Source organism: Botrytis fragariae, assembly GCF_013461495.1.
Source record: "Botrytis fragariae strain BVB16 chromosome Unknown tig00000061, whole genome shotgun sequence".
NCBI lineage: Eukaryota > Fungi > Ascomycota > Leotiomycetes > Helotiales > Sclerotiniaceae > Botrytis > Botrytis fragariae.
In genome coordinates this window covers 480149-506253 of record NW_023500994.1, presented here as the reverse complement: position 1 = coordinate 506253, position 26105 = coordinate 480149, and the positions used below count along the sequence as shown (strand labels likewise).

The 26105-nt window shown below is 42.0% G+C and overlaps 7 protein-coding genes across 7 annotated transcripts; 4 read left to right on the top strand and 3 right to left on the bottom strand.

Moving 5' to 3' along the window:
• Window positions 1-733: 733 nt before the first annotated feature.
• Window positions 734-1300, bottom strand: Bfra_008273 (putative response regulator receiver domain-containing protein; the record flags this gene model as incomplete). The annotated part of the gene is made up of 3 exons (XM_037338636.1): window positions 734-940; window positions 990-1155; window positions 1212-1300. 3 exons carry the CDS (start codon window positions 1298-1300, stop codon window positions 734-736), a joined length of 462 nt encoding a protein of 153 aa, XP_037191942.1.
• A 1860-nt stretch (window positions 1301-3160) lies between these two features.
• On the top strand, window positions 3161-4024 carry Bfra_008272 (putative peroxisomal matrix protein). The gene is made up of 3 exons (XM_037338635.1): window positions 3161-3354; window positions 3415-3617; window positions 3703-4024. The coding sequence occupies exons 1-3, from the start codon at window positions 3225-3227 to the stop codon at window positions 3877-3879; spliced, it is 510 nt and encodes a 169-aa protein (XP_037191941.1). The 5' UTR covers window positions 3161-3224; the 3' UTR covers window positions 3880-4024.
• An 835-nt stretch (window positions 4025-4859) lies between these two features.
• On the bottom strand, window positions 4860-5620 carry Bfra_008271 (putative nadh-ubiquinone oxidoreductase 105 kda subunit protein; the record flags this gene model as incomplete). Its single annotated transcript, XM_037338634.1, has 3 exons — window positions 4860-4912; window positions 5264-5433; window positions 5535-5620. The coding sequence occupies 3 exons, from the start codon at window positions 5618-5620 to the stop codon at window positions 4860-4862; spliced, it is 309 nt and encodes a 102-aa protein (XP_037191940.1).
• Window positions 5621-6260: 640 nt separating this feature from the next.
• On the top strand, window positions 6261-7318 carry Bfra_008270 (putative upf0041 domain protein; the record flags this gene model as incomplete). The annotated part of the gene is made up of 4 exons (XM_037338633.1): window positions 6261-6319; window positions 6343-6541; window positions 6946-7082; window positions 7159-7318. The coding sequence occupies 4 exons, from the start codon at window positions 6261-6263 to the stop codon at window positions 7316-7318; spliced, it is 555 nt and encodes a 184-aa protein (XP_037191939.1).
• A 1111-nt stretch (window positions 7319-8429) lies between these two features.
• Bfra_008269 (putative chitin synthase activator protein) lies at window positions 8430-11893 on the bottom strand (the record flags this gene model as incomplete). Its single annotated transcript, XM_037338632.1, has 3 exons — window positions 8430-8569; window positions 8669-11260; window positions 11314-11893. The coding sequence occupies 3 exons, from the start codon at window positions 11891-11893 to the stop codon at window positions 8430-8432; spliced, it is 3312 nt and encodes a 1103-aa protein (XP_037191938.1).
• Window positions 11894-14053: 2160 nt separating this feature from the next.
• On the top strand, window positions 14054-14705 carry Bfra_008268 (putative assembly factor cbp-4 protein; the record flags this gene model as incomplete). The annotated part of the gene is made up of 3 exons (XM_037338631.1): window positions 14054-14103; window positions 14198-14382; window positions 14563-14705. 3 exons carry the CDS (start codon window positions 14054-14056, stop codon window positions 14703-14705), a joined length of 378 nt encoding a protein of 125 aa, XP_037191937.1.
• Window positions 14706-23126: 8421 nt separating this feature from the next.
• Window positions 23127-24740, top strand: Bfra_008267 (putative vacuolar sorting-associated protein; the record flags this gene model as incomplete). The annotated part of the gene is made up of 1 exon (XM_037338630.1): window positions 23127-24740. The coding sequence occupies one exon, from the start codon at window positions 23127-23129 to the stop codon at window positions 24738-24740; it is 1614 nt and encodes a 537-aa protein (XP_037191936.1).
• Window positions 24741-26105: the final 1365 nt, after the last annotated feature.

Genomic DNA, 26105 nt, shown 5'->3' with positions numbered 1-26105 from the left:
CGAAAAACCTCTAACTTTCTTGAGAGGTTCGGTGCGAAGCCGAGCGATCAATAAGGTACAAGCGAAAACGGGAGCGAGGTCACCACAAAAGGTTTTAATAGGCGAGAATGCTCCCGGCGCGAAATACCCAAAATTTGATATTCTACTTAGAACAAACAGACCAATCAATGCGTTTCAACTTGTTTATTAAAATTTCACGATGGGTCTTTAATCTCTCCTTGTGGAACTTTACAAGTTTGACGGAGAACCAGATCAGATTGACAAAGCTTGACTGACGGGATGGATGTATGTATGTGCGTACTATATACGTTGAGGAGTTGAGCTAGAATTAAGAAACTTGCAGTTAAATTTGAAGGGAGCCCACTTTGAGGACAAGTGGACCGACCACTCTATGATGTAGGTATCTAACAGTACCGTTGATAGGTTGCAGATACAAGCTGCCTAGACAAAAATTGAACAGCTGAAAGATCTGGGAAAGTCAAATTGATGAAATTGACAAGATGAGAGGCATGGGGTAAAAGTAAATTGGATGCTGGCATTGAACCTTAGGCACTCGGAACTATGTCTGGAGTATATTATTGATATTCATTCACCAATATACTACATCTTAAAGAGGAGCAGTAATAAAAACTGTGAGGGGAATAAACGATTATGCATTGAGTGTAAATTGTGATCACACTCTTTTTCTCGGCACACCATACAAACAGTGTAACCACAAACCACACACCACACTTTACCAATGTTTTTCCGAAATCTCAACCTCATTAACATCCACCCCCTCTTTGAACCACCTCTCCTCATGTCCAATCTTAACATCATTCCCACTCATCTGTCTCTTCCTCATTCTCCCATCTTCCGCAAACGTCCAATCCTCAAGTCCATAGCATCTCCACCACTGACCATCCTCATCATGAAACTCATACCAGAATTGTACTGCTATCTATACACATCTCATTAGCACTCCCTTCATACGATACCAGAAAACAAACCTTATTTTCCGTAAATGCAAATAGTTCTTTCCTCAATCTATATCCATTCTCCTTTGCCCACTTCTTGCTCAGAAATTCGACGATTTCATCTTGACCGCGGATGAATGTATCGCGGTTTCTCCAGATGGAATCTTCGGTATAGGCATTTTTTACTACCTGGGGATTTCTATGTTTTATTGTTGGTATGATGGCGGCTATGGCAGAGGGACAGTGAGTGTATACTTTGTATTCCATACATCCTGTGCAGCTTTAACCTTGATACGAGCGGTTTCCTCGGTGAAAGGTGGAACGGGTGGTTTGGTTGTTGCCATTGTTTGATGTAAAGGGAGAATGGATCTCTTTGGTTGTTGGAGATGGATAAAATATATAAATATCAGATGAGATGAGATGAGGGGAAAGTTGAAGTTCTTTGTACGAGTATATGTACAATTGATTACTGTTGAATGCCAACCATGAATCATATCTATTTCTTTTACCGCCATCTCTACTCACTCATTTCAACAGTCATTGCGGGAGATCATATCCGCAAATGATTGTCATCGATACTTCTCCAAGCTACATGAATCCTTCAGCATTCTTATCCGCGAATAACTTCACATAAACCAATTAAGACATGTAATTAATACTTCCGTTTCAATCACCGAGATCCCGGCTTCATTCTCATCAGACTCAAAAATCTTCCGAATCCCGCAAGAACCGCCCCCAATTGCGAATTCCGGGAAATATCCAAATACCTTTTCGACGTGAGATTTCCCGCATGTACTTCGTATACTATGTATAAATGATACATCCAAAATCCGACAACTATTTATCTACATCCTGAAATCTCAGGTCTTACTCGAAATGACAATCAATTTGAGAAGGTGACAAACATGTGATGGCGTAAATTCCGCGGTTTAGCCATCTAGAACCGCCGCTCACAATAAGTTAATAAACATATCCCATCAATTATCACTTCTATCACCATACAATTCAAACATAAAAGACACATCAACAATAATAATTCGATGTTTGTAACTCTCAATAATCGATCTAATTAGTTTACTTAATAATAACATAACGTATGGGGAACTCGGACAGGTACCTTTACACCAAATTTTGTATGTAAAGGTACTTAGAGCGACTTTTTATATCTCTAGAAATACTAGAGATATAGTTTTGATATTTTGAAGTATGATATATTCAATATAAATACTTGATATGACAAAATTTTATAGAGATATAATTTTTTTAATAAAAATATTAAAGTTTCTTTCAAATTTTCGTTTTTGCCTAACAAAAATTACTATGGGGATTTTTAAAATAGGGCTTACCCTAAAAGTAATTATAGATTCTGATAGCCCTCAATTGCTTCACTCTATTTATCACTTTTCCGATTGTTTTATCTACTTATTCAAGGTTGTGTAATGGATTGAAGTGATTTAGGGTCATCGGCCGGAACAACTAAGCTCCAACCAATAAAAAGTTTTGTACATTATTAATGGATTATCAGAATAGGTTTTATGAATCTGCAAATATGAAGATGACGCACTTATACAGATGTATGATTACATAATGGAGTACGGATCTACTACGTTTGCTTCTACGAATCCATTACCATTTTGTTTAATCACTATTCTCTCTCGTGATATGCTATCATTGTGTGTGATATACATTACTAAATATCAGATATGCTTTTAACTTCGATAGAAATCTATTTTGGGGGTTTTATTCAAATGCATCAGATAGGCCTCGGTAGATCATGCAAACAGTCTGGACTCTGATGTAATTTGTAAACACACCATATCTTTGAAATCAACCACGTTCTAGCTCAGGGTCACTACCGGACAACCCAGCGAGCCCAGCAATGAGGTCGACAAGGGACGATATCGAGGTCCCAGTAAATATGAGAAATCGAAAGTATGGATGGATACCTTTTCTGCATCAACCAGCCAATCACAAAGAGGAATCAAGCTTGTAGTGGGGTGAAATGGGATATTCTAGAAGGAAGCTAGTGGTGGGGTGGAGCGATGAATCAATTGATGTGTCTCCGACTACGGGTGCGATATCAGGTTACAGGTACCTACCTGGATAGGTAGGGGGTTGCGGGAGAAGTATTTATATATTGAAGAGAGACGGTCTTGTTGCTACCTTCCTCTTTCTATTCTCATCTTCTACAATACCATCTTACCTTTGCATTCAAGCAATCACATCTCCAAACAAACAAACAACCCCTCAATATATCCATATCTCAAAATGTCTGAAGCAACCTTGAAGCTCGGTGACTCCCTCCCAGAGGGCGTCAAGTTCGGCTGGATCCCACCGACCCCCGAGAACGCAGATATCAAAGCATGCGGAATGCCAATTATCTACAACGCATCCAAGGGTATGCAGATCCATGAAATTTCCACCCGCAACTCTCCTTTCACTCACTAACCATGCACAGAATGGGCCAACAAGAAAGTCGTCATCTTCTCTCTCCCCGGTGCATTCACCCCTACCTGCAGCGCATCGCATTTACCAGGCTACATTGCCAATCTCCCTGCTCTCCGCGAGAAGGGCGTCGATGTCGTCGCTACCATTGCTTACAATGATCCTTTCGTTATGAGCGCATGGGGCAAGGCAAATGGAATTCACAACGAGGATATTGTATGTTAACTCCTACGTCTCTTCTCATAACCCCCTCTTTCCTTTCTTGATCCCTCGAGAACTTTGCTAATCTTTCTCCATCCAGCTCTTCCTCTCCGACAACCAATGTGCTTTCTCCAAACTCCTCGGCTGGACCGATGGCGAACGTACCGGTCGCTACGCTCTCATCATCGACAATGGAAAGATTGTATATGCAGAGAAGGAGCCTGGAAAGGGAGAAGTTACTGTTTCCGGAGCTGAGGCTGTTTTGAGCAAGTTGTAAACGTTTGATGGAATGGAGGAATTAATAAACACTAATGCACATACACATATATGATTGGGAGCGAGATTTGAGCATGATTTATAGATTAGATGATTAGATGGTCAGAATGGCTGCATAGAAATGGATAGAGGAGAATACCATATAGATCTCTACTCTGAAGTATATGAGTGTTGTTTAGTGATTCTTCTCATGATGCTTTTCTTTCTCTCAATCCAATCACATGCATTCGTAAGATGGAATGATACAGATACTTCAAAGTTACTGAATGGTTAAGCTCAACAATTTTTAGCCTCCGAATATAGAGCACAAGCCATCGCTGACTGCCCTTTCGAGCAGTCTCCGATACTGAGCCCCCAGCTGCGATATCGGTATGTACATGCATGCATACTGTATCGAGCCAAAACCATGAATATCAGATTGAAAGTTCACTATGTATGTGTCATATGAGTGGATTTTCGGAACGGAGAGGGGAATTAAGAATGACGCGTCGGCCTAGAGTCTTATGTGAATACCTACCTATACGTGTGATCTCTTGGTATGTGATGTGAGATGTGAAATGCTGCGAAAGGCCAGTGGAGATGCACAATGGTTTGGTATTCCGAGAGGTAGAAAATACATGGGGGAAGTGTAGCAAAATATGAGAATAAGTCGCTTTCTGAGACTCATTCTGGAGGGGTTGAATTTGGATAGAATAGAATAGGGATATACTTATATCTCATTCATCCGATTCCATTCCACGTACCACGAAGAGCAACTCCTCACACATCACAAATATTGTTTCCTTCTCAAGAAATCTCAAAATCATGAGTTCATAACATAATGCTTAATATCGCACCTCCTTTCGAAGCTTTATCTTCATCTTCTCTTCACGGGATATGTACAACGACCCCTTTTCACCTTCTATGTCGATTTGAAGACTTCCATTTTATGACTCCGATTTTGACAGATTTGTACCCGTAACTTCATTCGTAACCTCTTGTCTATTGCTGGACTAATCCTGTGACCTTGTCCTCGATTTCTTTATCCGATAGTCCTGTATGGGGTTGTGTTAGCATTTGTCTTATGTTTAAGCATTGTAGTCTCTGTATTCCATGTTCTCCCTCATTTCTTCCGATTCTCCAGTCCTGGGCTCCCATCTGCATCCCAAACTCGTAGTCACCCCCTCTTCATTTCGCTCCGCCCGCTGCAATTCCCCTCATACCCATCTGCGAATCTTTCCCCTCCTTCTCTCATCCTCACTCCAGTCAAATCACCCTATCGTCCCACATCCTATCTAGCCCTTTCCAATGTTTCCTCCAAACCGAAAATTCCTCCAAAGCTTATACCCATAAACGATAAACCACACACTGTAAACCACACAACACAAAAACCGAAAACAACCTACCAGCCAAATCCTCACTGACCTCCCTTCCAAACTCATATCTTGCGTAAACCTTTGGTTGTGTACCCGCCGCCTCTCTCAACATTATTGGTGTATTTGGGTTGTGCTTTTTCATCGTTGGGTATGTTCTTGCGAGGAATGATCTAGAGCGGGGTTTATCAGATCTAGCTTTACTGCAAGAAATCTAGCAGATAGTCTGGGAAGACTGGCGAGGAAAGAAAATCTGCGCGGTGAAAATATGGGCAGCGCATGAGAATGTGAGAGAAAATCATACCTAGTAGCATTACTTTGAGCGCCGGTCTGACAAAATAAAAACCTGACTTCCTTCAAGGTCTGCGAGAATGCGTATTTGGCCGACATGTTGGTAGATATCCTTTCTTTCCTTTCTGAACAATTTTTTGTCTATAATATTGTTCTTTTGTCGTTGCAACACAATATCGGGTTGTGGAAAGTCAATGGTTCGTCGCAATTACAAGCTCAACGTGAAGCTATCCGGATATTGATATTGCGTTTGAAGTTCAAAATGGTTACCGTAAATATGTCCTTCGTACAATGTTTTTTCATTGGATCCAGCCACAACTGCTCTCGAGCAGGCATAATTTCACCAGCCACCCGTGCCACCCTCCGGACGGACTCCGACACCAAGGCACAACAGAAAGTGTTCAACAAAGTTTGACGAGCCAGAGAGCTGGATATTTGGATTTGTTTGATTTAATAAGTGAAGATTGGTTTTAAATCAGAATTAAAAGATTTACTTGTAAGTAGTTGCCTTTTGGCATTAATTTTATTTTTCATCTAAGCTTTAGTATAAGCAAACAAGAAAGAGGAGAAATGAAGCTTGCTTTGGGAATATATTGAACGGATAAATGATACATAACGAATACTAAACTCCGGCATAGCAACAGTTATTTCCATCCGTCTACTTCAAAAACATAATACCCCAATCCAATCCATCAACAACCTCACACCTTACCACCTCACCACCTCACACATAACCATCATGTCCCCTCAACCCTCACCCGCGCTCTGCGCTTCAACCCAACCTCTATCAACAAATTCGTTTCCTCGACTTCTTCTTCCAGCAGCGCCGCATCTCGTTTCTTCACCTCCAACTCCTCGTCTGCGCGCCAATACTCCACATTCAGAAATGCATTTGCACGAACTCGTTTTGCGGGAAAGCAAACAAAGAGATTTCAGAGTACAGAGGCTGCTGCTGCCACTGCCACTGCGCAAGTTAGTTGGTTCAAGAGAATGTGGGATAGTCCGATTGGATTGAAGACTGTGCATTTCTGGTAGGTTTTGGCTATTTTTCTTCGGGCTATGATTTGGAATGTATTTGAGATGGTCGGTGAGAAACGATATATGGAGAATGGTATATCAGAAGCAGGGGGAGGGCATATGTTTAATGGGGGGGATTTGACGTAGAGGGGAGACTATAGGATTTGGAAATACTGGGTGTTGCACATTGCAAAGCACATTGCCAAAGAAACGAACAAAAGCTAACAATGTTTGATATAGGGCTCCTGTCATGAAGGTATACAAATTCCCTATCACTCTCCTCAATTGTTCATCTATCAAATATGAACTACTTTCAAGCTCTCAAAAACTCTCCCCGCACATAACCCACTTCCTCGCCCCGAGCCCCCCTTTCAAAGCAGTTGATCAATAACTAACTTCTCAATCAGTGGGCACTTGTCTTAGCCGGTGTCTCTGATCTTGCTCGTCCCGCCGAAAAGCTCTCCCTCACCCAGAATGCTGCCCTCACTGCTACTGGTATCATCTGGACTCGATGGTGTTTAATCATCAAGCCAAGAAACGTTCTGTATGTTCACTTTTTCTCGTCGCCCTTCAAATTCAATATCATTCCATTATTGCACACAGAACTAACAAACTCAAAGCCTCGCAACCGTCAACTTCTTCCTCGGCATGGTTGGTGTCGTCCAAGTCACCCGTATCCTCCTCCATCAACGCAGCGAAAAGAACAAATCCCTCACCGATAAAGCAGCAGAAATCGGTCACGAAGTCAAGGGAAAGGTCGAGGATGTTGTTAAATCATAAATATATATCCCACACTAAAGGCACGATATGGGAGAATAGCTCTTTCCCCATTGATAGCCAAAGGTCCTTTTCATAGAGAACTGCAAACAAGGACATACTCAAGTTCCAAAAAGAGCACATTTGCGAACTTTCTTTCTTTTCTACTTTTCGTTCGTCCTGGCGAATGGATAGATAAAGAATTTGAATTGAACAAAACATAGTACAGAGAATTTCCTTGGTGCGAGGCTTGTTTTTTATTTGCCTTTTTTCCTTCTTGCGATGCGATACGATGCGAAATCTACTTTCTGAAGTATATGAAAGGGGCTAAAGTAAATTTCGATGAATTAATCAATAGTTCATTACAGATAGCTTTAGATGAGATGAGTATAAAGGCGGGAAGATGAGAGGTGGAATTGTACACTACTATACCTAAGTTTCACCAATTCAAGATTCTTTCTTTCTTTTCTTCTTACCTTGTGGTTGTGTTTTTGATGCTTTGTGCTATGTTGAACTGGGATAATAGGGAGGGGGTGTGATTTGGTGAGGAAAGTCGCTTGTCTATTCCACCTCATCTCAGCTCCATATCACCTGTCGTTTAGCGAAGGCTCTATGACAAGGCTTCTGCAATAGTTATATGATTATATGATTGTATAATTTTTATTCGATTTATTCGATTTCTTATCATGGTACTGTACGTTTGTACATTTGACCTCCACTCCAATCTTTCTTCCTCTCCTCCCTTCCCCACCACACCAAATACACTTCCCTCACCCGTCCTTTCACTACACATCCAAATCCCATGCAGAGCTAACAAAATACACATACACATCCATCCAGCTAGTACTCTAGTCAGATTCATGCATCATATTGCCCTAATCCATCCACCCATCCCATTCCAAATATATCCAACGCCCAAAATTTCCGTCTTTCTAAGCGTCTTGATATCCACCCAAATATGCTCCAAATGCCATGCCAAAATCCTGATATCAAAAGTCCACTCTTTCGTTTCCTTATCCATGTTATCATCTTCATCGATTCTCTCTTCGGAGAATTAGCCAGTCCTTTCATCCTCTCCATATTTACATTGCACGTCTCCATCCTCCAACCGAATAGAAAGAGAAAACATTTCCGTCTACATAACAGAACATTCCTCATTATTCTTCTGATTAGCCCCTTTAGATCTCGAGATCCTTTCTCTGCCCTTGTTACTCTGCTTTCCACCGTTTCGTTTGAGTTCCTCGAGCTTTTCACGAGCCTTGGGGAAATTTTGCGCTACATCATTTATCAGCTATCAACTCTCAAGAATTATCCCAGAGAAATGAAAAGAAGGACAAGGAGCTGCAATGAAACAGAAAATAAAAGAAAACCTACCAGCAGCTCTCCAATACCACCTCTTAGCATCTTCCAAACTCTTTGGCGTACCAATACCCTCCTCACAATAATAACCCATAGCATATTCAGCCTTAGCCAATTTTGCCATTGCCGCCTTTCTCGCCCACAGATAGGCCTCTGTATCACTTTGTTGCAAGATGTTTTCATGGCCCGTCAAATACCAACCACTAAGTGCCAATTCACTTTGATGCTCTTCCTGAACCGCTGCTTTAGAATACCACAAAATAGACTGTCTAGCATCAATTGGGCAATTGAATTGACCATACTCGAAAGCTTGACCCAGGCGGTATTGTGAGAATTTATAACCAAGATTAGCCGCTTCTTGGAAAAGCTGGAAGGCATATACTTCATCACGAACGAGAGATGTGTTTTGACCTTGTGGTGCTTCGTATAGGAGACCTAATTCGTGTAAAGCGTGGGGATTTTCAGGATCTGCGCGTTCAGCAGCTCGTTTAAGCCAAACAACAGCTTCGCCAGGGTTGATTGGTTGACCCAGAAGTCCTTTTAGTTGAATCATACCCATTTTATACATGGCAGGGGTGTCTCCAAGAGTGGCAGCGCGTCTGTACCATTGAATAGCTTTGAGAGGATCTTTACGAGTACCACCTCCCTCCTCGTTGCCGAGTTCACAACAAACTGCAGTTCTGTATGCAGCTTGTGGATGATTGAGCTTTGCGGCAGATTGATAGAGGGTAAATGCTTCTTTCTCGTTGACTTCAAGCCCCAACGCACCACGACCGTAACAGTCTGCAAAATAGAACATTGCATCTGGATGTTGAGCTTCTCTCAATTTCTTAAGGACTTTGGTAGCTTCAAATACATACTTTTCTCTTGCTTTGTTGCGTGCTCGCTGATCGGCAAGAGGTGCAACTAAAACATCCGAAGCCTCGACCAATTTCTTCACGAAAAGTAGAGGAGTCTCGTGATCGTTTGGATTACCATTTTTATACTTCAGTCTCAAACGATCTAGCTCGGCCTGAGTTACTGGTTGTGCGGGAGCTTTTGTTGGAGTAGGACCTGCAGGGGAGGAACCATTGGGTACCGGTATCGGAGTATTTGATTGAGGTGGAGGATTAAAGCCCCCATAATTGCGCATGGGTGGTGGTTTGATATTTTGTTGTTGTTGAGCGAAAGAGTTAGGTATTAGACCAGCTCGAACTGGAGGAGCATGAGGAGGTAAACCACCTTCTGGGGTGCCTTGCTTTTGTAGACTATTTTGACGACCGCCTTGAAAGCCTCCATTCTGTGGACCAGGGTAACCGCCATTCTGGGGCGAAGGGCCATTCGGATACCCTCCAAATTCAGATTGCGGCATTCCACGCCCAGCTCCGGGGGCTGCAGACATACTTCTTGGCGGTGGTTGAAACTTTGGTGCTTGAGGAGGATATGGGTCGTACACTTGATTTTGTGGCATACCTTGATATTGGTTATATTGAGCATCTTGCTGTCCCCAGCCATCTTGATAACCTTGCTGTGGCATGTTAGGAATTGGTGGCGCATCCCCTGCCATTTCAAAAATTGCCGTTTGAGCTTGAGCTTGAGCTCTGAAATCCGGTTGAGATTTTACAGGTTTGACTTGACGTAAGTTGCCATTCCTTTCCATAGGATCAAATTCAGGCCCAGGTCCGCCTGCTCCAGGTTGAATGTGGGCTTCAATCGAGGTACCTCTTCTATGTAGAATTCTCTGTGGGGCCGCATCAAAATCTGGCATTTCCGAAGTGTAATTATGTATAGGAGGTGGAGGTGGAGCTTCATAATATGCATCATAAAACTGACCAAGACTTTCATCCGGATTGTGGTCAGCATAAGGATTACCTTGATAACCATCCTGCTGGTATTGCTGTTGAGGTGGGGGTGGAGGTGGTTGAACCGATTGTTGGCTTGGGTATGTTCTTTGTGGTGGTGGCCTTGATCCGGTAGCTGTAGCAGGTCTAACAGGCATACTGCGTCCAATAGGCCCATTGTATGGTGCACTCATCCCTGGAGCTTCAATTGAAGAAGTTGGAGGACCATTTCCCATGGGTCCAGGATTATCTGGCAAAGTCATACTTCGTTGTGGAGGACTAAAATTTTCTCGATCATCTCGAACTGGTGACATAGGGTTTCCATATTGATCATAACCACGATCTCCATAACCATTCTGTCTAGGTGCGCCGCCATATCCTTGTCCTGGAGGTGGGCCGCCTCTCTCTGGGTAATCTTGTCTGGGTGGACCTTGAGTCATACTCCTTGGTGGTAGACCTCTTCGTTGATCTGGTATTCCTTGAGGTGGATACCCTCCTCTTGGTGCACTCCCTTGACTGTCCATTGAAGGTCGGCCATAATCATCATTAGATATGCCCCTCTTCGGTCCAAAGTTATCATGACTTCCTCTACTTCCAGCAGTTCCGGGTCTTTTTGGTGGAGGACTCGAAATATCTATTGCACCTAATCCTTTGGTAATTTCCTGTTCTGTGGACATTGCTGTTTTCTTCTTTGCTCCTGGAAATGAAGGAAAAGGGCTGTCAAAAGATGATGCTCCAGCTTCTGGAGATTTAGGAGGTGTCACTAAAGGTTTCCGAGGCCGTTGTTCTAAAAATTAAGTCAACATAAATATTCACTTCATACGACTTCCTTCCACTCACGTCCTGGTGCAGGTCTCATACGGTCATCCACTGGTCTACCATTTCCATTCACAGAACCGTTATTTGGAGGATACCCACCTCCCTGTGGTCCTCCATGCCCAACCCGGTTTGGAGGAGGTCTTTGCATTGGTCCACCTCTACCATTTGGAGCAGGTCCACCTCCTCTGGGTGGCATCCCACCTCTGCCATTCGCAAATTGTTCTTGTTGTGGAGGATAATTTTGATTCGGTGGATAACCTCTACCTTCTCCATTAGAGTTTGGAGGATACCCCCTTCCACGTCCCTGCGCATCTGGAGCATAACCACCTCTCCCCCCTCCATTCATATTTCCATAACCACCCCCATTCATATTTCCTCTGCCTCCGCCATTCATATCCTGATACCCAGCATTGTAATCTTGTCCATGTCCATTATCGTAATTCTCATATCCATAACCCCCTTGACCATAGTCATCATATTGCTGTTGGGAATATTGTTGTGCGGGAGCTTGTTGATATCCTTGTGCTGGACCCGGTCTTTGAGCAGCTCGTCCATTATATGGCCTCTGTGACTGTTGCTGGTATCCCTGATCATATGTCATGATTTCCTCTTCTTGTCTCTCCTTTTTATCCGATCCAACTTCGATTCCCCTCGCCCTTGTGTTCTTTGGCGCAAAATCTTAACAAATTGTAATAACACTACAACGATCAATCCATGGATACCAATTCTTCGAAAAATCTATGTTTTTGTAATCCAAAATTCAAATAAGCTTGAAAACTCGGTCTGCAATCAAAAAAATTGAGACTATCGCTGTTGTAAAGGGTTGATCAATCAATGTTTCGGGAATTGGTTCACTTCGTTCCAGGTAGGAAATGTTGTTGTAACTCCACAACGCAACTCTAGTTTGAGGATTGTCTCGGTATTGGTTCGCACGAAAAGCAGTGTTTGTGAATGTAAAGGATGATAGAAGAGAAGACTTGAGTGAGGGTCTCTGTCGATTGTGATCTTTCTATGTTGAAAGTACAAAAAGAATGCGTAATGTTATTAGTTAGTTGTGAATTTTGAAGAGGGTTTTCAATGTTCAAGACGGCTGGTCGGCTTGGGTGGTTGTCTCAGAGAATGCGGAGTGGGGGCGAGGCAGGGCAGGGTAGGGTAGGAGGGCAGGGGCGCTAATAAGGTGGATGGGGATGGGATCAATCAAGACGCAGTACACGAGACGTGTGTGATATTTGGTTATGGGATGTTATCTCGGTCAGATATTTCGATTTGCTGGCGAGAATTTTGATTCTTCTTTATTTGTCGTCTGTTGCTGCGCCTGTCTGTCGCGAAATGGAACCACAACAACACGACTAAGAAGCTTCTTGAATGTTGTTGGTTATGGTTGGCTCTTGTTGAAATGTATGGAGTCTATTTTCAGCAACTAACTTGGAAGATTCCGATATTCCGACGTCTTGGACTCTTGGCTTCTGGCTGATCAAAGTTATGTCGTTGTGTTGTTGGTGCAGAAGAAGAAATGTTCATGCGAAAGTTAAGTTCGTCTCAGGTGAAAGGAGGGAGAAGTCATTATTCGGATAGTCCCTTGGTAATATATCTGATAGTATCATCAGTCACCTAGTCGCATACACCGTCCATAGCATTATTAAAAGGGAAATTTAATCTCATAAATCGTTCTATAATTCATATGCATGCAACTTAAACCCTTTGAACAATTTCTCGCGCGTTACACATATGACAAGGGAGTTTAACTTTCCCATCATGATTCATCACTCACCAGCAGCCATAATTGGAGTCAGGTCCGAACGAAGAATGATTGGCTATCGCATTATAACCAGCATGTTGATAGTTACTCGACGAGATTCATAAGATCCACTGCATCAGAGGAAATATGAGAAACATGGCGTTGAGAGACCAAGTTTACATAAGATTTGAAAAGATCTTGGATCTTGTGATGTTATTGCGTTCAGCTGAGATCAAGGGCGTGTGTCTTCAATTCTTCGTCATCAATCATCAATTCAAGATAAATGAATGAAACTGATGAAGAGGACCAGGAGGTTGATGTGCTTGAATTGATCTGGGCTTTGAAGAGAGTCATTCTGTAACGGCATTACGACGTACATAATTAGATGTCTTGGCCATCCGAACTTGATGAATGCAGAGAGACAGGTATCAATGCGCGGGATGTATCAGGTATTTATGGCATTTTCGAGGTAGATACTTATTGTACTGTCTTGACTGCCGGCAGTTGTTATATGAAAATCATAAAATCTATGAAGTAGTTCTGGATCTGTGTCTACTCCTGATCATTTTACCCGAGTATTGATTATTAGAAGAGGTATTGAGTGAAGGAGCATCATCGGCATCACCTAAAATCTCATTCAGTAAGCAAACTCAATGCAATGTGCTCTTCAATATAACCTCATATCCGGGAATGGCCAGCCATGTTCATATTCATGCTCATGCTCTTCTCATTTCCGTCCCATCCCAGCTCCCCCATAACCCAATCACATCAACTAAAAACTGATGAAATCACTCTTCTCCAATTTGTCTCTCCCTACGCCACCACAGCCACAATCTCCGTTAAAAGGCATAGCCACAACAAGCTCTGATCCCAGCTTTGAACCGAAAATCATCATGTCATTGATCAAATTATCAACTTTTGACTTCATCGCCGAAAACAGATCAGATATTACAATTGCCGACCCAAATTTTTGATTTTCAAATCTAAGATACAATAATACATTGAATTAACAAAAAAGCAAATATGCCACCAAAGCCCACTAACTGGCGCATGTATGGCAAGATGGCTGTTGCGTATGTTTTTCTTCCTATCCCTTCCTCTTCCCACATCTTTCCCATTATCCCCCTCTCCAAAAGAAGAACGAATTGCTAACTCCTCTGTTGTTAGCGGCTTGACATGCTGTGTCGGCGGTCCAGCTCTGATCTACTACGTTTCTCCAACCGAAGAAGAACTCTTCCTGAAATATAATCCAGAGTTACAGAAGCGCAGCTTGGAGAATCGAGTAGGGAAACAAGAGGATTTCGATAACTTCGTGGCAAGATTGAAGGAGTATAGTAAGAGTGACAGACCGAGTAAGTTTTCTGTTGGTTTGTTTGTTTTAAGGGGAGAAAGCTGGGGCGAGATGGGAATTAGGATGAAGAGGATTTCCAGAGAGATCAAAGAAAAATTCTACAAGGGGGGACGCATGAGGGGTTTTAGGAATTGCCGTTACACTTGATCATCAAAAGAACCATACTAATCTCCATCCACAGTCTGGGTCGAAGCCGAAGAAGCCGCACGCAAAAAGCGTAGTGGAAAGATAGAAGAACAAGCCAAATTGATGCAAGAGATGCAAGAGAGGAAAGAAGAAATTAAAAAGAGTGGAACAAAATTGATGCCCGGGGGAAGTCTTTAATTGCAATCAAAGTGGCAAAGGAATGAAATTTGTACAACTATGGACATGGCGTTTGGTTAAATCATTATTTTTGATGATGAAAATTCTAAGGTTGGCGTAGAAGGGAGGAATGAAAATCTCAATGGGTGGGTTTTTGAAGCTGTATAGCTGCTATGTATGGTATGATATGATATTGATATTATGTTTCGCTGGAAGGTCGAGGTCTTCGCATACATCTTGATCTAAGACATTTCAATGCTGTGTGTTTTCGGATCCCAAGGAATTCTTTAACTTCAAGCATTAGATGAAATAAGTATATGGAGTATTGGTAGAAACCGAGAAACCTTTACGTGCTGCATTTCCGTCATTGCTCCCAATAGATCTCCATGATGATAATGAATATCACACATCACACAGCTCAATTCCCCCTCCCTCTCGTCTGATACTGATTAGCACATCCTCCCAATTCCCATATTCTTCTCCTCTACACAAGGTCAAAATTCGACACAATCTCATAGACATCGCATGTGATGTCGACAAATAAACCCCCATCTCATCACTCGAACCTACTAGACAATCGTATAGCATACTAGTGAAATAAATACCTTAAACAAACAGAGAGGAAAAGAATAAATATTCCTATCACAACAATTTACCTACCAGGGACTCATTATCTCGATAACCAATTCTAAACCTCACAAGCAAACAATTACAAACAAAAACATACCCTCACCGGGAACCCAACTACCCCGCCCCACCCGATACAACCCCTCTCTTGAAATTTCTTTGACCCCACCATGTTATTTCTTTATATACGCCAAACTCAATCACATTTTCAACAAACACTCTTCATCTATCAGATGAATCAGGCCTGCTGGCCCAATGGCAAGGCGCTTGACTACGAATCAAGAGATTGCAGGTTCGATCCCTGCGTAGGTCAATTATCTTTTGCTGTTTTTTTGAGTGCTGTGGGTAGGAGACGTGTAAGATTTGTTTTGGGGGTGAGATGGGAGATGGATGGGTGGTGGTTGTTTTGGGGGGGTTTGGAAGGAGGGGAGGGAGGAGATTTTTGAGATTGAGATTGGTGGGGTGGATGAGGTGGGGTAGAGCATTGCGGTTTGGAGGAGGGGGAGGGAGGGGTTGATTAGCGATTGAGAGATTGATTGATAGAGGGGTACGTGTAGGAGTGGTGCACTCTTTAAAATATACTTACTATGTGCAATATAAATTGGTATTTAAAATCATATGTTAGTTTCAAGATATTCAAATTAGGATCATAAATTTTAAAGCCCTATCTGTATCAATCAATAACTGATAATTAACTCGATATCGGAATAATATGTTGTTATTACTTCAACTCCATTTTCTTTGTGGAAAAGATGGAATATCGATTTTGGCATTTCACGATTAAGCGGAGCTGTGTGAGGAACTTAATAGAGGTTCATTTACTCGAATAGAGGAAAGGATAAGTAATTGATAGAGAGATAAAATCTCTTTCTGGGTAATTGCAAATGTCTAAATCATTTGAAAACGATGGATGCTAATGGAGAGGGATGGTATGTTGTGTTATTACCTGGGTGAATGATTTCAAGGTTCGGCGATATCTATCGGGGTATACAGCACGAGACGATGACTGTTCCCTGGCTGTACTGTAATATGTCTCTTGTGGATTGTGTTGTACGAGAGTTGTAGAGTCTGATGTGAGAATAAGACATTGTATGTGTAATTGGGTTTGTTGAGATGTATTTGTAACAAAGAAGTCTGTTGCATCAGGGGGAGGGAATTCTCGGATAACTATCTACTCATTCTGGATGTATATATAGGAAGAAGATAGTTAGATCTTGATAAGAGTGTAGAAATATTTTCTTTCTCGTGAGATGTGATGTTAGTATATATGTATGTTGATGTCCAGTCTCGGGATTAATTTCCCGTGAAGATTCAAGACTTGGAACGAGTGAGATAGATGTATCTAGTGATTATTCTACTCAATGGTTTGAAGACGAGGATGGGTAAGGGGAGTGAGAGGAAACTCTTCCTATACATTCGCTTGAGATTTGAAATCTCGAATGGGTAGGATAGTGTGTGTATTTACTCGGATTTAACATCTATTCTCGATTTTTCACTTAGTTTTCTCCTTTTGTCTTTTGGGTCTCCTGTGAGATTTTTCTTCTCTTTTATTATTATTTCGTAGTTTCGATTTTTTCTTCTTTTTACTTGTCTGCTTTATTATTCTTGTTTCTGCTCTTCCCGATCCTTGACGATTCTACTTGTGTCCTCGCTTCTTTTTGGTTTTCCTCTCCCCCTTTTTTCTTCTCCAGACCCTATACTTTCTCTTAAATGCGTTGTGTTCTTTTGTACTTCTTATATAATCACCCTCACTTACTCTTACTCTCTCCAGTGATTTTCTTCTTCAACTAATTGGTTAATACTGACACATCCTCCACATTCCATCTCATCAGCACACTCTTTGAAATCCGCAAGATAGAACAAATTCTTTAGTTTTATTCTACCATACTGTCATTATCCAGATCTCTTTATCTGATTTTTCCACCCTTACTTTCTCTTATTTCTCTTCCCATCATTTCTATAACCCATTTTATCAGCTACATCATGTAAAATACAGTACAACCTACAGAATATCTAGCCTAACCTATGAATGGATTTGAATGCACATTTAACGAATCCGTTCATTAGACTGAATATTCCAACATCCGAACATCCAAGAGAAAAGGCTTATAGCGTATCTGAGATATTGAAATAGTCATCCGGAATTATTTCCTTGTGACTACGATAAAGGATCCTATAAACCCTCTAACAGAGTATCCCTCGGAAAATCCATATGTATCTAGTATGTATATATCTATATACACAATAAGATCCCCTCATCCCCTTGAAATCATCTCAAGAAACTCCCAAACATCTCTCCTCTCATATCCCCCCCAATATAAAAGATACCAACTCCAACTCCTAGCCCTCCACAAATTGACCCCATCCCATATCCCTTCCTTTCCCCTATCCCCTCTCTCAATCTATCCCTCCCACAACTCAAAGTCATCTCGAAAAGAAACCCCTAAACCTACCACCTATATACAAGCAATCACATCACCCCCACAAACAAATTGTCCATCCATCCATCTAGCTCTCCTGCCTCCTTTTCCATATCCCCATCAACCCTCCCACCTATTCAACTGACGAGTTAAATCCCAATCTCGATGGCGAGTTGACCTCTAATAGCTATTATCTATTGAGCTAGAAAATTCTGAATTACTTCTTCTATTTCTGATTTCGGGTATACCGATGAATTTTGGAGGGATGTTTGAACGTTGTTGTATGCATAATAAATGGATTATTAAAGATGTCTACCTAAATACCTAGGTAACGAGTGAATATATACATATCCACTCCAATCAATTCAAGCATTAAGTTCATAGGTACCTACCTACTAATCATCATCCAAGCATCGCACATTGAGAGATATTAATATCCACCCCATTCCTCTCAATCTCACCTCATCTCATCTCATTACATATCATCTATACATACATACACCATACATCCTCGCAAACTCAACCCAGATACCTTTACCTACCCACCCAACAGCAAGTCCAAATTCAGGACCGAGAAAATTAATCATCTACACACTCTACTTGAACAGCAACACAAACAGATTCGTCAACAACTCGAAGACTCAGAACACGGGTCTCTCTCTAATTTCATCCCGACCCAGAAACCTTCATACTCTCCTCACCTATCGCAACCCCCCCCCCCCCCCCCAAAAAGCCAACATTCAAGCAGCTCTCACATTACAACTTGTTTCCCACTCTCCCAAACTCCAAACTCCATTCCCCATTTCCCATTCCCCTTCTCATCTCTCCCCCCTCCCAAAACAAAAAAATCATATTCCCTCACCACCATAGTATCAATCCCTAATTCATCCTCACGCAAAAATCGCCTGCATTCTCACATTTCACTCTTTACCCCTCAAACATCATCATCATCATCATCATCATCAAGAAACCAACAACAAAATTCTTTTGTTGCACATCTCACTCCTCGTACCAAGCTCAAAGAAGTAATTTACGGAATCCGTCCGGACTTTGTATCCCGACTTTCATGTTTTCAAGCCTTCGGATGTTCATGCATATTCCGCAGCCAAGTCCCGGATATCTTGTTGGGATGAATGGTCCCCGAGATGGTGCCCGCTGACCGGGTAGGGGGCTGCGGGCTGCGGGCTGTGGATTGGTGTTTACTTAGCCGGTTGGGTTATGTAGTGAGTTAATCGATCGAGTTGACGGAGTGGAGTTTGGTTGGATATTACAAAGCGGGGATAGGGCTGTTATTGGTGGGCGGGCTAAGAATGGGTTGATCACTGGATGAGATGTCGCCGATTTGGGTCGGATGTTGATGTTGGTCGCTAGGTATATATCTTCAAGGCTATCGAGATGGATGTGAAATGTTAATGGATTGATAAAAATCCATGGGTTCTCAACGGAATATTAATCCTTGATCAGGAAGAATTATCAAGATCCAATATGTACCGAAATACTGAGGAGACGTAGGGACTCTCTGTTCGAAATGTGGAAGTTGGGACTTCAAGATTCTGTACCTGGGTATCGTTGAATAGAGAACCAAGCTTGTGAAAGGATGAGATGGTACGATGGGGATGCGATTAAGCTTTACTTGCCAGCTAGATTATTGCGGATGAAATGCAACTCTTGTGTGAGGAGGTGAGTGTAGTTCGTTCCTATTCCGTTACTTCTTGCAACTCTATCATCTTGAATCTATCTACTCATTTGAAGCCGGTTCTATAAACAAAGAGACTAATGGAAATGATGAATTCTAGCCAGAAATCAATGAGATGCACCATCCTGTCATTTCCGCATGCCAAACCCATCAATTTCAAGTCCTTGATATACAGAAAGGACCTTCAGCCAATATGGCATTGAGAACCCTAACCATTATGAAACTTCGATGAAGAGTATTTCACCTCCCAGGACTAAATCTCACAACAGACCAACGTTTATAGACCGAAGAGAGATGCAATCATCAAGAACGATGAATCTGAAATATCCATGCGCGTGAAACAAATGATGACCGATGACCTGAAAAAACAACATCAACATTCAAGAACTGGTAGGTGTATCGAGAATGGGAATCATCCGGGAATCTAGCAACTCGACAATCACTTGAAGATCGTGGGTGAAACAATCATGTTTTCACGAGAAGAACGATCAAATATGTTGATGAATAGAATGTTGAGTCCTAGGATCGGGGTTTTGAGTTGCAGATTTCAATTGTGCGCAGGACAACCTGGACGGACTTGACGTATTTGATATACTGCGTAGTTTTATTCTGCAAACTGTCGAAAGATCACGCTGGATGATGCTCACATATGCATCACCTCATCACCTCATCATCTCTTGAATACTCGAAACTCCCAAATCCATACCGCAAAAGTAACAATCAAATATAATTTGAATATAATGCAACACATCTTCACCAATCCTATCGACATCATACACCACACAATTCAAGAATCCTGTTCATGATGGTCCATCCATCCATCCATCCACACATGCAGCACATCTTAAGACCCCAAGCATAAATCTCCTCATTTTCTTTAGACAGGTATACACACTCGGAATCGAAAGTCGAAACTCAAACTCGAGCCGAAGGATCCATGAAATCGTTATTGATTCCATAATCAATTCTTGTACCTCACCGTTTCTTTTCTATGCTGTTATTCTTTGAATTGGGTTAACTTTACCCCATCAGAAGTTTCAAGTGAGTCGCACGTGATGATCTCTATCTAAACTTTGAGAGTGCTTGAATAAGTAAGTATTTTGTAAGGTTATATCACTCACTTCGAGCTTCTCAAAATAATGATTTTGACATACAGCCACCAAATACCTATCTAGGTAGGTAGGTAGGTAGGTAAATAGTAATGTGTTATATTGATCGAGATATATGATCGAGAAGAAATCTATGTAGAACATAACATAACTAACATAATGTCTTATGGTTACTCAACCACAAGATAAATCTCTTCCACTTCCACTCCTCACTTCTAAGACATGTAATATCAAAGATACATCTACATACATACATACATACATACATACATACCTATCCAAGGATTCACATCGTCAAAGTACGGATACCTATAAAAAACCCACACAAGAGGAAGATTCCAAGATTCCCGCGATTGTATTATACCTAGGTATATCGTAGATGTGATCGATATCACGTACAAAGTATCATCGCCTCCCTCCCCCGCTTTTCGAATGATTGCCGATAGATTGGTCGCGTGCTCATGTTTTGTTACCGGTATTTGCCGGTGTGCTTGGGTAGGTTGGTCGGATTGTAGGATTGTTACTAGGTAGATACTCGGGATGCATTGTAGGCGTCGATCGGAGTTCTTCCGGATGGTCGGAGTTTTCCGCTTGCTTGCTTGCTTGCTTGGAAGTCGGAAGGAATGAATTTTTGAGGAGTGTTGAGTGGATTAGATTATGGAGATGTGGTTGTGTGAATGTGGATGTGAATGTGGATGTGGATGTGGATGTGAATACTGGATATTGGGATGTTGAAGATAGATCGCTGCTGGTACTTTCATAATCATATCATCATGGACCTAGGTAGGTCTGTACGGTGCAGTAAGAAAGATTCTCCATCAAAGGTATGTGTCTATGTATGTTAAGACTGAAATTGATAGAATTTGGAATCAGTCAAAGAACTCAATCCAGCTACTCTACAATCCGACACATTCAAAGCGTTCATCGCCATCAATCTTTCTAATGCCCGTAAATCAAAACCCTGTGCGTCGTCCCTGGAATATGCATGACGATAAGGTAGGAAAAGCCTATCTGGCTGGTTCCAACACATCATGACACGAGGCAATCTGCTGGGATGATTGAACCGATGAGTTGATGAGGTGATGAAGGTGGTGGTGGTATACGATGAGATGAGACTTTGAAGATGGTTTGGAGATGATGGTTGAGTGTGAAGTATAGTTTATAGAAAGTTCATCGATAGAGATGAACCATCAAGTTATCCCACCCCGAGTATAGATCTGTTCTAGATATGTTGTATGTTGTATGTTGTATGTTGTAGGTTGTATATTACCATGATCATGATTCTTCATCCCACCTAGGTAAGATGAAAGATCCACTTGATCTACCCTGAAGATCATACATAGCCTTACCACCAATTTTCTCTCTGGAGGATTCAAGGATTAAAAGATTCAAGGATTAAAAGATTTCAAGGTTAATGCAAGAGGAAAAAAAGAAGTGGGACAAGATATCTGGTTCCTGCTTTGTTGTCAGTGAAGCTTGAGTGAAGCTTGGAAATCGAGTGAACCATGCGGACTAGGTCGGGAATCAATGCATTCCAGACTTCGTGCTTTATGGCCATGGCATTCTGATACAGCAAGATTATGTATGTTGATTGATCCATTGGCATTGGAGTGTCTGACCTTGCTGTTGGCGTATGCACTCCAGCAGTAGTCAGTCATGCAATAATAACGACTCACGGATAATGATTTGTGACGTGACTGGTGACTGGTGACGGGTGTGCATTCAATACCACCTACCGGCGTCCTACTGGTTCATAAACTAATAAGTAAGGCTTGAGACGTGAGGCTTATCTACCATTGAGTTGAGTTGAGGATGGTGTTTTTGTATTCATTGTGATGGGTTGCAGATACACACACAGATACGTAGTGATACATGCTGACTGTTCTTTGGATGCATTTAGAATACTGTAACATGCCCACGTCCAGGTGTTCATCGTTGTGGTCGTTTCTGTTCATCACATTCTTTGACGTCTGCCACAATCACACATCATACTACAAAGTGAAGTACGAAGGAATTACCAACATTCATTGATCCACCATTATTAAGGTTATAACTCTACTGCCTGTATGGACCGATACCGAGTACAATCGCATTTCCACTTATATGGAGCAGATCTTACCACCCCCTCCCTTCCCTTCACCGTCCCTTCGTACCCTCGTACTCTATCACAATCGATAAGCGCTTTACCTTGCCTTCCTTGTCTTGCCTTAAACGTCAATCCCCTCCTTTCAATCCATACTTGAAAACTTAGCTCGGCTTCTTCGGAGAGTCATGGATGGATTGGGTGATTGGGAATAATTGCATGACAAAGATATTGTTCTTCCTTACTTTTCTACTTTTCAATCATTCCATTCACATCTATTTTGAATCAATTGATTACCTGATCCACCAACAAAGAAACTCAACCAACACCAACACCAACACCCACCCCTCTTCTTGAAGTCCGATCGCAATACATCTCTAATCGCGAATAGATCCGCTGGTCGTCTCTTGAAACCCTCAATGATTTAGTCCACCCATGCCAATTCGCCATTTCCTTGAGTTTAAGATACCCTTTTTTGTTCAAACGCCGTATACGAAGCGTTACAATATGATTTCCATCCGACGAATCCTACTGGGAACCGTCCTAGTCTGCTTGACTTGGTTCGGAGCCACCTCATTACATCGATACCTCGATCCGAACACACACATATCAGAGGAAATGAGAGAGGATGCGCGCTGGATCGCTACATCAAAACACTTCTTGGATAGACAATCATGTAAATGGCTTGGTCTCTGCGGGCTTGCTCACTATCATTCCGATCCGGCTTGGAAACGTCGATTAAATAAAGTTGCAAGAGATCAGAAGGTCATGGGAGATGATGACTTGGATGCAAGTTGGGTAGAATGGGATGATGCCTACAAGAATGCTCCCAAGATGCGCCCAGACGATTTGCATGGCGATGATCGAGTGTTGAAAGAAGTTCCACAATACGTTCTTGACCACGCACCTCTTGTACATCTTTACTCGGGGGAGAAGTTCTGGCCTGCGGACATCGAGGAACATTTAAATCATGTCACTCCTTACGAAAATCATACTTCACTACATATGAATACTTCCGAACATACATTGCACAATTTACATCTACTGAACGAAGGACGCAGAGGTCGACTTTTATTTATGCAAAGTAAAGACGATGTGGAAGATAGACCCAGGTGGCTTGGGAGTGCTTACAACAAACCTATACCTTATGAAGATGAAATCAAGCATGATGAGGATTGGGAAACAGTAGAAGAGGAAGAAGAGAAGGAGTTCATTGAGACTAAAGAAGATGGCCAGGAAGCCTGGGACGATGCGAGTGATGAAGATAGGATGAATATTGTCGCACCATTTGAGCCAACCTTTCGCGCACAACCTCAAATTACCAGACAGCGCAAGCGCAATTTGAAGAAGCGTGGAGATTCTTCCGGTAAACCAGATCAATCAGGATATTCCCCAGCTCCGGCGACATTGATTATTGTGGACAAAGGACATGGTATCGTGGATGCGTTTTGGTTTTACTTTTATTCCTACAATCTTGGCACAACCGTTTTGAAGATGCGATTTGGAAATCACGTTGGTGATTGGGAACATTCTCTCATTCGATTTCATAACGGTGTACCGAAAGCTGTTTTCTTCTCTGCCCATTTTGGTGGGTTGGGATATCATTACAAAGCAGTTGAGAAAGGTCAAGGCCCAGGAAGAGAAGGAAGACCAGTCATTTATAGTGCCGTGGGATCTCATGCAATGTATGCGACTCCCGGTACACATCCATACGTTTTACCATTCAAACTTCTCGCAGACGTCACAGACAAAGGACCGATCTGGGACCCCGTCCTTAATTACCGAGCCTATTTCTTCAATACTTCTCTCACTCACAATGTCGATGCACGATTCGCAACCTCGAATTTTCCAGCTCAAACAATGGCTGATTCATTTCAACCCGCGGCACAGAATCCAGATGCACCCACGGGTTGGTTTTGGTTCAATGGCCATTGGGGAGATAAATTTTATGAATTGTCTGATTGGAGACAGTGGAGATTTGTGGGTCAATATCATTATGTGAATGGACCACTTGGACCGAAATTCAAAAATTTGGGGAGAAGTAGAGTTTGTCAATCGGGGCTGAAATGTATTTTGGTGGATAGTTTGGAAAAGGGGAAACATAGGAGTTGGGTTGGGTAGATGTGAGATGAGATGAGTAGATTTTTTTTTAAAAGAGTTGAGATGAGATGAGATTGGATGTGATAGACTTGGATTTTGGTATCCTTTGTTTGTCTTTTGTCGTTTGTGAGATTGAGTGAGTTTTGAAGATTTAGACTGGTTGGGTATAGATGGATAAATCGATATTTTTTATTTGGGGTTTGTTTGGGAATTGGATGGATGGATGGGCGGGGAAGGGAGGTGTTTTTTGAATTTTACTTGGAGATGGAGATGGTGGTGGACATGGAGGCGATGATGATAACGAAGACGACGATGGAGAAGATGAAGTGGGAAGAATAATGACATATGCATTGGATGAGAGGCGTCTAGGAGCAAAGCGGTACGAAATGGTGAATTTTATGGAATTCGTTCATTGGAGAGAAGGATGGATCGGAATTGCATTCTTTAGTGGCATCCGAGAAGGGAGTTTATAGTGGACAGGTGGAGGGAGGTGGTGTGGTGTGGTGTGTAGATGGATGGATGGATGAATATACTTATCTTGTCTATATATAGAGAGAGAAAGAGAGAGAAAGAGATATGAGTATATGAATATATTATTTATGAATTAGACTCTTTGTGTGGAGTTGAGATTGATAGGTAGTCATTGATGGGTAGTTATGGGTAATATTTTGTGTATGTGTGTTTGTGTGTATGAGTGATGGAGCGATTGAGAATTAACATAGAGTGAGCGCCTGAGTATAGTGTGGAGAGGGATCTCTGGCTTGAAGAGTTTGGAATTGGTATTAGGAGGGATTTTGGATTTTAGATTTTGGATCTGGTTGAAATGAGGGATTTGAGGTGGTGGTGAGTGGAAGGGGGGTGGATGGAGTGAATGGTTTTGGGTAGATGGTTTTGGGTAGATGGTTTTGGGTAGATGGTTTTGGGTAGATGGTTTTGGGTAGATGGTTTTGGGTAGATGAATATTGTGTTTCTTGTGGGGGTAGGAAGTGTGATTAGGGATGGGGATGAGAGGAAATGAAGGGTTTGGGGGTGGATGGATGGATGGATGGATGGATGGGGAGGTTGAGAGGTTCAAAGGTTGAGAGGTTGAGAGAAGGAGAAGATTAAAGAGGTAGGGAGTAGAAGTGGGAAAGGGAACGAGAGAGGGAGAAGGAGAAAGGTTTCATGGATGAGTGAGAAATAATGAATGATTAGATGAGATGAGATGAGATGAGATGGAATTTAGGAAATGGGAAATGGAAAATATAGGAGGGGCAGGGGAAGCAGATGAATAGATTAACAGAATATGTGATTATCACATGAAGAAAGATTTTTAGTTTGAAGAGTTTGGGAATTGGAATTGGAATTGGAATTGTTATATTTCTAAGGAGAGGGAATTTGAATATG

Coding starts and splice junctions, on each gene's coding strand:
- Bfra_008272 (XM_037338635.1), top strand. CDS start 3,225: ATGTCTGAAGCAACCTTGAAGCTCGGTGACTCCCTCCCAGAGGGCGTC. Junction 3,355..3,414: donor TATCTACAACGCATCCAAGG/GTATGCAGATCC, acceptor AACCATGCACAG/AATGGGCCAACAAGAAAGTC. Junction 3,618..3,702: donor GAATTCACAACGAGGATATT/GTATGTTAACTC, acceptor TTCTCCATCCAG/CTCTTCCTCTCCGACAACCA.